The 14,207-nt window shown below is 45.8% G+C and overlaps 4 protein-coding genes and 1 non-coding gene across 5 annotated transcripts; 3 read left to right on the top strand and 2 right to left on the bottom strand.

The window, feature by feature from the left end:
* Positions 1–1,647: 1,647 nt before the first annotated feature.
* On the top strand, positions 1,648–1,719 carry Pmar_PMAR029266. The gene has a single exon. It is a non-coding gene; the product is annotated as a tRNA-Trp (tRNA).
* A 1,752-nt stretch (positions 1,720–3,471) lies between these two features.
* Pmar_PMAR029265 (hypothetical protein) lies at positions 3,472–3,998 on the bottom strand (the record flags this gene model as incomplete). The annotated part of the gene is made up of 3 exons (XM_002782359.1): positions 3,472–3,534; positions 3,645–3,791; positions 3,834–3,998. 3 exons carry the CDS (start codon positions 3,996–3,998, stop codon positions 3,472–3,474), a joined length of 375 nt encoding a protein of 124 aa, XP_002782405.1.
* Positions 3,999–8,353: 4,355 nt separating this feature from the next.
* Positions 8,354–8,509, top strand: Pmar_PMAR029264 (hypothetical protein; the record flags this gene model as incomplete). The annotated part of the gene is made up of 1 exon (XM_002782358.1): positions 8,354–8,509. A coding segment is annotated over one exon (156 nt), but the record flags the coding sequence as incomplete, so codon positions are not given.
* Positions 8,510–9,087: 578 nt separating this feature from the next.
* On the top strand, positions 9,088–10,191 carry Pmar_PMAR029263 (hypothetical protein; the record flags this gene model as incomplete). The annotated part of the gene is made up of 7 exons (XM_002782357.1): positions 9,088–9,216; positions 9,382–9,466; positions 9,509–9,571; positions 9,632–9,843; positions 9,890–9,950; positions 9,991–10,062; positions 10,109–10,191. 7 exons carry the CDS (start codon positions 9,088–9,090, stop codon positions 10,189–10,191), a joined length of 705 nt encoding a protein of 234 aa, XP_002782403.1.
* A 2,781-nt stretch (positions 10,192–12,972) lies between these two features.
* Pmar_PMAR029262 (sideroflexin, putative) lies at positions 12,973–14,022 on the bottom strand (the record flags this gene model as incomplete). Its single annotated transcript, XM_002782356.1, has 7 exons — positions 12,973–13,053; positions 13,093–13,196; positions 13,241–13,356; positions 13,398–13,524; positions 13,572–13,679; positions 13,730–13,897; positions 13,941–14,022. 7 exons carry the CDS (start codon positions 14,020–14,022, stop codon positions 12,973–12,975), a joined length of 786 nt encoding a protein of 261 aa, XP_002782402.1.
* Positions 14,023–14,207: the final 185 nt, after the last annotated feature.

Here is a 14,207-nt window from a genome sequence, read left to right as displayed (position 1 = left end):
AATGCTGATATACCTCCCATGAATGAGGGTTGGTAGTCCTAATGATCAGAGCATATCGATTACTGTTACCCTCTATGAATCCAGATACCTAATAGTACACTACACCTTTATGGATAGATGAGGGGAGAGGCTACTTTGATTTCAGCAATAGGCCATTGATTATCATCATCGCTATCAATAGGGAGGAGCCTTATCATCATACCATCTCTCTTCCTCCCTGTACAAGTAGTACTGCCAGGCAAGTGGGCGGTATTACTATCAACTGGCGTTATATATCTACACCCTCATCTTGATTATAAGTTATACAGAGCGAAAGATCACCTTTCTGGTATGCGATCGATTTGACAAGGGTTAGAAAAATCGAACCCGATTGGGGCCTCGAGGATGATGGTACCGCCCACGCCGATTTCGGACTTCACCTAATGTGATGCCATACTGCACCCGTATACCAACGAGCATACCTCAAAGAATAAGGCGAGCCAATGAGTTTGAGCCTCCACCCATCCTAGTCCTGTAAGAGGTTGGAGAGTAGCGAATAGCATACTTTGGAGTACACCCTAGACAGATGATACTGCAGCACTACTATGGTATGGGGTATGACCCACCACATTGCCTGCGAATGTATCATCCTCATGCTCCAGTGGTAGGAAGGGTAAATCATTGAAGGAGTAGACGATAACGGTACTGCTCATGTTATTGGATGTTGTGGTATTTGTAGTTATGTCGTTAGCAGTGAGCTGACCATTGGATGTGAAGGTAACAGTCCAGATGTTGGATGGTGACGACTAAGATGAAGAGTGTGGTTCACGATCACTCCTCAAAGGTGACCACCTTGAATAAAGCGCTAGGAGGGTTACGTACAGCCAATGGCACATAGAAAACGGTGCCACCGAAGAGGGTCGTCCCATCGGTCAGGGAATACCTTTCGGAAATTGTCAGCAACAGCAACAGACAAGGCATCCTTCTGACCTGCAGATGTTACTGCAGCAAGGGTTAGTGATGTTACTAGACCATGTACCACTGTTGGGTGGGATGCGAGTGTAATGATGCTCAGTGGTATCCAGAGTAAGGATGTCTGGGATTATCATCCCCTCTGCTGTAGCGGGGTCAGCCACCAAGCCTGATAGGCTGACTTGATAGAGCAGGGTGTGACTTGTAGTCCTACACGCGTAACCATGAGGGAGACTTAATTCGATGGATGCTCTTGGTAAAGATAAGCCGTTACTCTGTAGAGTTAATGGCTGCTGGCGGAGGGTAGATGGTATTCTCAGCCTCACCTGGGTAAGGGGAATGCACTGATGATACACGAGCAGATGAGACGGCAGAGATAACCGCGCCGAGACATACATAGAGGGCATTGTTTCTATCATATTCGAAGGGCTTGCTGCCATACTCAGCAATACCCCACTTCAGTATACTACCAACAGCATGGCTTGCAGTACTTGTAGTAAGACCAGATGGTTTGAGGAAGAGTAGACCTGAGAATGGGTTGGAAGGGGAGCGTGTGGCCCATGGCACCTTTAGAGGTGATGAAATCCGAGTGGTACCCATCGCTATGTAGAATCTCTGCAGCGATGCGAGTCGGGAATAGACCAGCGAACCTATGAATCCACAGTTTGGCCTCGACTATCGGATACAGCAACACAAGGCCCTGTGGCGCAACGGTAGCGCATCTGACTCCAGATCAGAAGGTTGTCCGTTCGAATCGGGCCGGGGTCACTTTCATCACAATAGCCTTCGGCATTACTTTGGAAGGGAAATTTCCCGGAAAATGAAGGTACACGCATTAAGGAGCTGTATCGGGACCATGCTGGGATCGAAGGCTAAAGATATTGCGTTATTGCCTGTGTATTCCGTGAGGGAGACGAACTGACCTAACAAGAGCTTAACGCATATTAGATTGTATCCTTATCGTGAGCAGACATACACGTTGGATTCCCACAGTAGGTGAGGTTAGGCATGGTGCAACTGACTCGGCAACCCGATGCTGGCAGATCCCACTGGGTTAAAGGCCATAGATGGAATATTAATCTTGAGGTAGGCAGTATGTCACTACCCGCCACAGTGATCTGGAAGGAAATACGATAGATCACAAAACGAGAGTTCCCTGATCAGACATGACCGTCAAGTTGGCCGTAGTCGAAGATGATGCTTCTTCTCCTTCTTGTGGTGATGGTGACAGGTCCAACACACCATCAGGCTGACGATCTATACCAGCTAGCGTTATGCCTCCTCCTATGGATGATAGGGAACATGGTAGCAACAGGGACAGTCTTCCCTCCCTTACCCAGGTGCATGTCCCATCGTGCATATCCCGCCTCAGAAGATGGAAGTCGAGTTGTAAGCGAGGTAACTGCTGAACCGTAGTCGAATATTCGGTACCTAGCCAAGCATATCGGTATTACGAACGGCATTGCTCATGTAGGCTACATCGTGCCCCCTTGGGTATACATACTATCCGCACCACATGCCCCATTGTCATCATCATCACTACACTCATAGTAGATATGAACGTGTGAATCACCCGCGAAGATACTCCGCGACACCTAGGCAGCTGGGAGAAGGCGATGAGACTAGCCATCAGTATTCACCTTGACGTTGAAGACGAGTTGATACCGGCATGGTCCAACAACACCATCCTTCCCTTCACATGTGTCCCGTAGTAGAAGGGGCTGATTATCGAGAATGTTGGATGCCTCGGTTGGATGAAATCTCAAGATAAACTCTCGATAGAGGGTCTTATCTTCATCTCTAGTAGAAGAGCTACCCACTGGATGGTCATAGTAGCTGAATTATGACGATATCCTCACAACCGATGGCAATAGTAATAGCCAATTACCTTCTGGTATAATAACAACCACCGGATAGTAGAGGGAAGCCTGTTGCTACCGCAGATGACCATAACTCTATGAACATATCCCCACATATACTGGAGGACGCTCGTGAGGGAGATATCTAAGATGAAGCTATGTCCCCAGTTAGGAGCTCTTCGTACCTCCTCGTCCCGAGGGAAGGGTGAGGACATATTAGATGTCGCTATCACTGCACTTGAGGTATTGGAGGCTGTTCCACCCATCGCCTTGTACTGTTCTAATGCCAATAGCGGGGACATATTGCCTATTACTCTACAATACAGCATCGCTAATCGTATATCCCTCCTCACTAGTGATGTAAGGTTCGAGTACATCCAAGTTACTGAAGACTATCCTTAGCTGCATTCGGGCATTCGGGTAACTCCTCGCATGCTGTAGAGCTTGATCAGCATGCCCGGGGGTAAAGCTGAGCACCTAAAGTGGGCCGTCACTACTGCCAATAGTAATAGTAGTTGATAGATTGATATCCACCTAGGGAATTACCGCTGGTTGGATGGCACCTTCCATACTACTAGTGAGGAACAATTTTGCAGACACCATAGTCGGGGGGTCAATGAGAGTCAGCGTGCCCACTTGGGAGTAGTATCTGACTACACTACTAGCTCCCAGACCAGTGGCAGGTGATAATGCCTTGTAGTATTGCCATCTCCTTCCTCTTCATCTACAGTACCCCAACATACCACCAAATTATCCACAGTTCTGGTAGCCTACTAGGAGTAGTAGCATCACTATCGTCATGCCAATGATAATGGCTATCCTCCATCATATTACCCTCAAGTACTGGGTAGTCCACGCCTTGCTATGGATCTCCCAATGACCTGCTGCTTGATGCACTCCACTGACCTCGAATCCAAAGCCTGGATCGGAAGGGCCAAAGCCAATAGGGATGCTAACAACAGTAGAGGACATGACCATGACCTGAAAGTAAGCTAGAGTATGACTATTCCTGATCCGGATTACCCTATGGCCTGTTATATGGTCATTGCAGTCAGTGTTGGTACCACACTGTTGAGAAGGATAGCCTAGTTCAAGCATAGCCTTCAATGTATCAGCATATGGCCTTCTACCCGCCAACTTGTATACATGCCACCTCTCCAATGGTGTCATAGTTGTTCCACCACCCATAGCGATCGAAGATTTACCACCAATAGTGATTACATCAGGATCCAACAATATGAGATCGCCAGTATTGATTATCTTATCTATGCTACCATTAAAGTGTAGCAGTGTAGTACCCATCCCCGATGCATCTATCTGAGTATCACAGCCGTTCTGCTATCATCGCGGGCTGCAAGATAATACCACCTTGAGTATCCTGGGTAGGCTTGGATCATCTTTGCTCCTATAGGTGAGGAGTGGTATGTTGTCATATGATGCTACTAGAGTACATTCCCCTGGGTCGATGGATGGGCATCCTACCTGATCCCTATATAAACTGCTGTGATCAGTGGTCTATTGACCTCACTTTAATGCCTAATGCAGTCCCCCTAGGATTATAATCACTAGATGTACATGTACCACCAGGTGGTAAGATACGTATATAATCCTGTGACCATCCTGCTGTAATGTTACCATAAACACCATCGCGTCTATGTAGACCTAGTCCCCACCCTCGAGCTATATTCAAGGCGAATGTACGGCCTATAGGGACCTCCCAATGTAGAGCATCCTCTCCTGGGTATCTCCATGGACCTCTCACTTGGAAGGTATTAGCAGCATACCAGTACTCGTCACTGATACAATCCTTCTGGGCTGTTACATAAGAACAATAGCACACAAGCATTGTCCCTGATATGAGTATGGTCAAGGTCTTATCATTAGATTCACTAGTAAAAGGTAGATAGACATCATGGGTACACGTAACACTACTAAGACCAGTAATAACCTCTGCACAGTGTTTCACAGCAGCATATTGCTTGGCTTGGGCCTGCGACGATACACCCGATAATATACCGCTATTGTACTCTCCCATCTTGCATGCTGTATCAAGTGATTGTTGCCACTGTAATTGATCTGGTATAGCTTTATGGTAGTCCCCACTTTCCTCTAGTGTTACCAGCTCTCCAGCAGCCTTACTTTCATATTTCACTTCAACATCATATGATATAACCTTTAGAATTGCTGCTTGTCCAGCAAATCTAGGTCCCTCTGATGGAAATATGTGTTCATCATGATAACCACTACTGGCACTACCACCCAATGAGTTCGTCCCTGGTACTGGTAGAGGACGTGGTATTATAGGACCACTATACAAGGCTATAGTACCAGGTTTATTAGCGTAACGAACAGCTTTGATCTTAGATTTACCACTACATGTTGTGCAATACATACTACTACTACCTAGGCCTATCTCATCAACAGTATATACATAACCAGCTTGCAACCAAGAAGTCCCTGTCGATTGTAGAACAACTATAGGACCTGGAAAGTCTCCTTAACACTCACCCTGGTCACAGTTATCATTGCAGTAGCACACCAGAGCCCATTCTCCAATACCTACTGCCAACCTTGGTGACCATATGGTATACGAAGTGCCAACGTCTATCAACGGATCAGGATTTGGTGATGACCAGAATCTAACAAGCAACTTGCATGATGATGCTACGTCACTGCGGTTCCTACTTGTAATCAGCACGTGAGCCTCCACCAAGCGCATTGACACCATCATACCGGTATTCCACATCACTCCAAATACCACGATCAATAGTATGCCCTCTACCAGTACTCGATATAGGTGCAGATGTTGCTACTATAGTCTTGCATGGAGATGTTGCAGACCAGTTGGGTATATTATTATCACCACTCAATGGTGATTCCCCTCTAGCTGCAGCTGCAGTATATAACAACTTCACACGAGATTCATCCGAGCCTAATGTACCTAGTGTAGATATGATGATGGTACAAAGTGATAGATACTACTACTACTACTACTCGAACAGCCTCCTCCAGGTGGGCAGTCTATGCGTAGGAGGAACTCCTGCATAGGTAATATCGAGTAATACCTAAAGGGTATCGAGATGAGGAAGCTGCCATCTGGGATGATCAATACTTGTCCGCGCATGAGACATCACCAGCATCACAGATGCTAATACTGAAGAGATAGAGGTAGCCTACTGGTTGGATGAAATCATGGAACGTATCACATCTGAGGAACATGATGATGTGAAGTATCCTTCAAGAGATTGTTGGACCTCAATATACCCCCTGCAGCACCAGCAGCATCATAATCAGGACAGTAGCACAGCCCCAGTATTCTACCACCTTCCACCCAACCACCAATACTTGGTAAGACAGCGTCTTTATCAGTCCTCAGCTCTAGAGGCCTCGATATGTACACACCTAATGGCACTGGTGAGTATAAGAACAACACCACAATGTAGGCTACCTCCTATGGTATCAGATCTGAATATGGTGGACTCAGCTGGACGTTGGCCACACTGTCTACCACTAGCATGAGTTGTTGATAATGCTGATGATTGTATCAACATACCACTACTATCAAGATCATCAGCATCATATAGTTGGGTCCACCATAATAACGATGTCATGGACTCCTGTATACCCCATCCATCTCTGTTGGTTACCGTTATTATACACTTATCGCTTAGTTCTTGATAGGTAGGTGAATGATGGGAGAGTGTTGGTGGAAGTCTTGGACCTCTAAGAAAGGTATCAACTACATCAGTATGGTAGAATAGACCCACCACCTCGTATTATAAAAACAGTCCCATCTCTCACGTTGTAGGCACCCATTACTGCTGCATGTACTGTATACTCCTAATACCTGTACGCTTAGATTTAACTCATGCTAATAATCATACATTGCCTGAAGGGTTATTGGTAGTAGATTGTTATACAGGATCATGGCCTGGGAGCCTGTAGGAGCCGGTGTGGCACTATTTGACGATATAGTGGACTCTGCGAAGGTACCATCAGGAGCGTAGCATAGTCTGAAGAGTCCACCGTGCATGAACCTTGAATTATCATCATCATGATAATAAGACTACAATGATAGCCGCCTCTACCTTATGTCACTAGCCATGGCAACACCATCTGAAGATAATACTGATGTTGGAGTCCGCAGGGTATCATCATCAGACACGCTCGCTCGAAGCAACTACGTTACTCGGTAGTACCAGCGCTGAAGGTTGAAGTACTGACCTCTATACCGAGTGGAGCTAGAAGAGCACTATCGTGGTCTACAGCAATAGATATGCCTTCCGTAGTTACACTAAGACTCCTCCATACGTGCATGGGGATGACTAGATCCTATACGAAATCATCCAAGATGATGATCAGTATTGATAACCGAGTACATCATCAGTGCAGTATTGTCGAGATGTTGATGCTGATACCACTCGTATACGGGGTGAAGGATGATTAAAGGTGTCGAAGGAGCTACCTAAAAATGTAGTTATATCGATACTACATCTGCTTATCTTACCAGATGACGTTATCTGCATGCTACTAATAGACTCAGCAGCATACAGTCTAAGAGGTCCATCCTGATCCGACCCAGTATTCTCTTCTACTGCTGCTACATGTGGCACCCCAATAGCTGGAGTGAACTGAAGTAGTTATTGATACCACAATAATCGTGATGGAAGAGACTTTACTTTCAATATGCTTTGCTGTGGGAAGGCCCAGTCTTCCAGGGTAGTTATTACCTATTATAATCCGAACGAGACCCCTTACGACACTGAAACTCCCACCTCCGATGCTTGGAGCCCCCTTCTACTATCATCGTTAGTTGATTGGTCCTCACGTATAAGGAGTAATATAAGATAACATTTAATTCGATGCCCACCATAGAACAACATCTAGTTATAGATCTATGTTGTGGTGTTCTGTTGAATACCCACCCTATCATAAACTACATAACACAACAGCGTTACGTCGTGAACCTCAGAGGTGGATTACACGGTGAGTATTGCATTTAAGGGCGAGCGCGGTTGAAGGTGCGCACTCGCTTTATTATTACTGTAGATTAAGGCTGCGCATTAAAACAGGATAGGCCTTAGATGGCCAAGCTGATTATCGTGTTGAATATCGATAGATCTTTTTCGTAACTTCTTTCATACCTCCATGGTATCCCTTCCAGACTCATCAACGCCTCTTGGTGGTAATATTATTACTACAGATAGCTGTGTTAAGTATGGTGTTCACCATACAATAGGATCGTCAAAGGAGGAGGAGGAGGGTAAGAGGCTGACAAGAAAACAGTTTTTCATTCAACAGCAGAAGAAGCGTGAACACATGAGCTCGATAAAGCTTATGATGTTGACGAGCTTCAACTTACCATATGGCGCAATATGCGGCAGTATGGGTAATGAGGGTATTATAATCATCATCATTATGTTTACCGTGTGATTATGGTAGGACTTTTTGTACTACCCGCCGAGGCTCTAAGACTATGGCCTAAGTCTCAAGGACCTATGCTGGGAGTTATGCTTGGTAACACTACAGTAGTAAAATTGTAGGCATATCAGCAGTATCATATCAGGTGTTGTGGGAATATCACAATTAATCTGCCCTATAGCTGGCAGATTCTCTGATGAATGCACTTCATCGTTGGGTAGAAGGAGACCATTTATAATAGGATGTACGATTAGTGGGATTATTGGAGTTCTCCTCATGTGGGCTGCAAGCGCCCTTAAACTCGGGTAAAATGAGTATCATCATATTGTTGTCCATCGCTGTTGTCAGGGGTCTCTATGTTTTCCTCCTCTTCATGTCGATGATATCGCTGAATACGATATTCTCCGCTCAATGCGGTCTAGTACCGGACTTAATACAGCCCTCGCAACAGGTAGTATACTTTGAGTATTGGAAGGGGGGTAATGGATGCATGTCTCATCAGGGTTCAGCATCTGGAATCGTAGCAGTACATCAACTTACTGGTAGCATCACTGGATTTCTTGTAGTCTTATTAACTAGAAGTAATCCTTCCCGGACTTACTGGCTTCCACTCATGACCATACCTCAGTCCATGACTATCACCTTATATACATGGTCTATGCCGTAATGGTCCTTTGCACCACCATAATAAGCTGTATCACCGCTAAGGAAACACTATTACCCAAATATCTATCGAGGTGGTCAGCATCATCGACAGCATCACCGTTACACTTCGCACCTCTCTATCCAGGCCCCTAACCCTATCAGCTATAGCATCATCCTTCACATTGGATTGCTCTCAAGGTTATGACTTCTTATGGGTCTTCATCGGACGTACGATGCTCCTCATCCTCATCCTATTGTGAGCTATCTTGTAAAGGTACCTTCTATTACATTGGAGTGTCAGTGCAAGCATTCATCTTCTACTTTCTACGGGATCAAATACGTAATAGCTCCAACAAGGTCTCCATCATACCCTGTCCCCTCTCCAGCCAGTAATGATGGCACTCGCCCCTCACAGAGTCAATTGCAAGTATGGATCGCTGAGATAGCCATCACAGCACAGGTAACTATATTGTATGATTGATGATTCTCCATTGTCGCTCTATAGGTAGTAGCGGCGGCAGTAGCATATCCGATGGGTAGACTTTCCGATAATGCTGAAGTTGGTAGGAAGAAGTTAGTGTATGCAGCATGTAATGGTCTCCTACCATATGTTCCCTTTATTATCATAGTAGGCACTGTTATGGCTGCTGTATACCTCCTCTTCATGACTGCGCCCTTTAGACCGGCAGACTCCAGTAAGTCATTACATTGAGTTCTGCCATAATGATTTCTTTCAGTGATCTCTCCGGTTACAGTTATATTATCGTGTTGTATCATATACGGTGTTGGATGTGGGTGCTTCCTCAGTGTTGATTATGCTATTGCATTGGACACACTTCCTAGCAAGCATCAGCAGATCAAATCTAGCGATGTTGATGATACACCACTACTGATCGATAGTGATGATACAACAGCAAGTGATGCTGAGAAAGTGGGTACTCTCGACTCAGAAGATGCTGCAGCCAAGGTAATGCACCTCCGTGCATAAAATCGCCTCAATCGATGATTATCAGGATCTCGGCATCTGGGGCGTATCGGCCTTCTTGGGCTCAGCCATAGGACCTCTTCTCTGGGGTAATGTTGGATGATCGTATACAATTTGACAACCCCTCAGGTGCAACTCTACAGCTATTTGGTCATACATCAATTGAGGAAGGCCAGGAGGAAGAGACATACGCCTTCGGAGGTGATATTTCTACCCCTCTTGGTATGAGCATGATATTCTATTGTAGGTTACGCATCAATAATGATTGGTGGATGTATTGCATGCATCCTGGCCGGTATTTGCATTGCTTTCGTTAAAGGAACACGATAAGTCCTTACCTGCTGTTATTGATGTATACCCTCTACCAATTTGTTTCTACTAGAAATATGATGTTGCTGCTCAGTGCCGTCAGGTGGGAACTGATATCATCCACATCGGTGTAGAATAGGGAAATATATCACAATTTGATTACATCCAATTGAGATAATCCTCCACGGAAGCAACGAGATAATCCAGTGTCCTAATAAAAGTAATCTAATCATCAGATCTTCTGCTGTCGCCAGAAAGCGACGGCAGAAGATCTCACAGTCTTGGGTCTGATTCTTATCTCGATACAATCAACGAGCTCCCACATCATAAAACGCAATACAGCAGCATATGAAACCGAAAGATGAAAGTTCACACTATCACAATAATCAAAACATTATTATTGAGGAAATACTTTACCAGCCCCAACAGAAATTGTAGTTGAATACATCTTCTCTTTTCTTCCACTCATTGATACACTTCGCGCTGTGTCAAGTTCAATTACTCGTCCACCAGAATGGACCTCAGCCCATCCAGCAGTCCTTCGATTATCCATAAAGTAATATGAGGAACTCTCTGATACTTGAGGAACTAGATCATCACTGCTTGTAGCGATGGCTCTTCGATTGAACATCTCCTTTGGTGAGCTCACATGCCTTCCTCGAGAATAACTACTGATACTCATACTGCTTTCACTGCTACCACGCCGACGACGAGAATTCTGCCAGGGGGAAGGCCTGAGGAGTCTCTACTGTGGCCGAATCATCGTTGTATAGCTACTCACTTTCTTTCATAGTGCCCTTGGAGGACGTCTTCCCTACATGATTCCAATACCACACCAAACTGAGATGCTATATTGGTATCAACGACACCGCAATCAGTGAGAGCTGTATGGAAGTCCTGACATACACAATCGAAATGGTAGTCAGATAGAGGGAGGAAGCGATGAGCTTGACTGATGGAAATGGTCGTCCTCATCTCCTCGAGATGCAAACCATCGAAGACAGAATAGCAGCTGACCTTCGCGACAAGATAGTCAATTAATGGTGGTATGATACGAGCAACAACACAGACAGTTGACTGTTGAGATGTTGATAGGCTTGTAGGGGCATGAGGACGTATGGAGGGAGAGGTAGACTGACTAGTCGCATTGCGGATGTAGTAAGCTCTTATACGGGTATCGGCACCAATGAGTTCAACTGTCCTGTTGACAAGCCTTGTTATACCCTCAACTCCACCAAGTAGGCCCAATAGGGAAATAACCGGGGATCTATGCTCCTGTTGTTGGTTGACTGCATCATACTGGCATTCAGTAGAAGGATACAGAGTTGTGGTAGGGGTAAGACAGAAAGATAGTAGTGGTGTGCATGTATGAAGAGCAGGATACGACGTGGTGGTAGTAGAGACTGAGTCCAGGCAACTGAGGAGAAGATGTATTGACTTGAACAAGAGTAGACTTACCAAGTGGTGAATGATGACGACTCATGCGGGCAGAGATGATCTTGTCCACTCTGGTGTGATGATGATGTAGGAATACTCCTAGACCGTGTTGACGATGCTGATGACGATGGCGATGATGATAGTATAAGAGGAGTAGATGTATCAATGATAGCGCGCATGGCCTTGGCTATGTCCCTGTTAGTAGGCTGATTATCATTAACCGTCACGGCTATATCCTGGGACACCATAGCAAAGTTCTCCAATAGGGCCGATAAATGATACTCGGTGGTAGGGAGTACAGCGAATGCTGCTGTATCATAGGATGGTGAGGTGAGAGGTGGGAGTAGGAGGTATGTCTGATGATCGACTACTAACCTAAGGTATAGTCTATTCTTACCAGATACTGAGCCTCCGATGGTGTAGTAGCTAGAAGGCTGTGAGCTAGTATATGCATCCAGGCACGCTTTACTACACTTGGGGGTAGCTGCATCTGCTGCTGCTGGTGAGCATGGTCTACCGAGAGGGATAATAGGGAAAGAGCAATGTGTGGTTACCTGATTGGTCGGGCTGATAAGCTAAGAGTCGCATACGAAGTCTTGGGTCATTCAAACCTAACACGAGGAAGGCTCCGACTACATATGAGACACACGCATCACTACTTCTTCTCCACAACCTATCTACTATCTCTCCTAGTAGGCCAATACCACCATAGGCACGAAGTAGCGTTGTTGTTGGTGTTGGGACCTGATGAGTGCTACTATTCAAGTATAAATAAACCATCTATGACTTTAGGTGTATGGTCCTTGAAAGGCAGCTCGTCCCCTTCACCCACAACCGACCCGTTGAAGGCCGCTACGTGACCAGTATCGACCCCACTAGGGCTAATGTCATCAAGTAGTGCCAAGACAGGTTTATGAATCTGCTAACGAATATCCATTCGCTAACGGTGACAGTCTCTAACCTTCCCATCCTCCTCTACTGAACCTTGGAGCCGATCTTGTAATAGAGCTACAGTACTGGGGACTAAGACAGCAGCGCCTATGCAAAGGTAGGCGTAGTGACAGTACTGGGATTGTTATCCCCCACACCTCTCATACTGATGGTACTACTCCTGGGCCTATTAGCTATACCATTTGTTGATACCCCTTCAATGGGTATACCCTCTGGTGTAGATGGAGAACAGGGGCTACGATCGTTATGTCCATAACCCATCATGTGATACGACGGGAAGGCGGCTAACCAGAGTGCTGCTTCAAGGAGCACGTAACCCCCCGTGAATTGATTTCCCATGACTTCACAAGCTTTTATAAGACGATAATAGAAACACAAATGCCTCAAACTGCAACATGGGGGGAGGTGAAGTGCTCAGATGCCTTTATTGTAGACCACAGTAGATGATGGAGTTATTCCTGCAGGACCCCACCGAGAGAGGGCCTCCTTTTGGGCCTGATGACATAGGATATCACCATACCATGAGAATAACACCACCACCTCATCCTCTAGCTCATCAACCCTCATTGCGCCTTCTTGGGGGAACAAGGCTACTGCTGCTGGTAAGGCGAAGGCGAAGCATAGTATGGAGAGGATAGCTGAATAGAGCTAGGGACTCGTGAGCTCATAACCATCCACTTACACATCCCTATGATATTAGCTTTGGTCCCAGGCAAAGCTGCTGTTGGTACGAAACGAGTCCAGACACCACGATGTAGAAGGGGTGGTAGAAGTAGTACTGGTATTGGTAATACAATCCTGACCATCCACATGATGGAGTAAGTGAATGGTTAGGGTACCTTGTGATGATAGTATCCTTAACAGCCCTTCTAGCAGCCTCTTTAGATTGGATGCTATCCTCAGATGTATCGATAGCCCTCCGCACGGCTATACCAGTGGACAGCTCATGCCACCTCATGAGGAGCACTAAGGAGGTGGTCTACAGTGCAGAGTGTGGTTACAATGGTCCTTACCAGAAGCAATGTTACCACCCATGACTGCAGGGAAAGGTATTAGAGTTCTAAAGAAGGCTCCGGCATTTGGTGTCAACATACGGCCAAGGCACTTATTGAGGAGTAAGCCTAAGAACACCGAGCGATGGACATCCGGCATGCTCTATCATGGACACTACCAAGACCCATACTAGTCGATACAGCGCCAATGTACCCCATTATGAACCGTCGCTGGGCCTCCTTCATTACGTTAGGGTCTTTACAGCTGACCTCTGCACTAGCATTACGGTTAGCATAGTTGAATAAGGCATTATGACTTTGGTTGATGAACTGCCATACCGCAGTACCTGTGGTCGTAGTGGTGAGACGGTCTTCTATGAATGGTCCTACCCAATGTGGGGTTATTACGGAACCCAGCTAGTGTTAGCATCCCTATCACAGGTATTGATCCGAAAGATACGAAACCAGCCATACGCAGAGGTAATAGAATAGTCTGTGTGATGGAGATACAATAATGGAAGGCGTTGTATGAGCATTACCTCACCAGTGTCAGGATGGACTGATGCCTGTACTATCCTCTTAGCTATAACTCTATCCTTAGCTGTAATCACACTCGATTTACCATCTACTATGCTACGAGCCTCAGTAAGGGTCTGC

The sequence above is a fragment of the Perkinsus marinus genome (genome assembly GCF_000006405.1).
Source record: "Perkinsus marinus ATCC 50983 genomic scaffold scf_1104296939758, whole genome shotgun sequence".
NCBI classification, from domain to species: Eukaryota; Perkinsozoa; order Perkinsida; family Perkinsidae; genus Perkinsus; species Perkinsus marinus.
The sequence above is the reverse complement of the archived record's forward strand: the minus strand, read 5'-3'. Positions and strand labels throughout refer to the sequence as shown.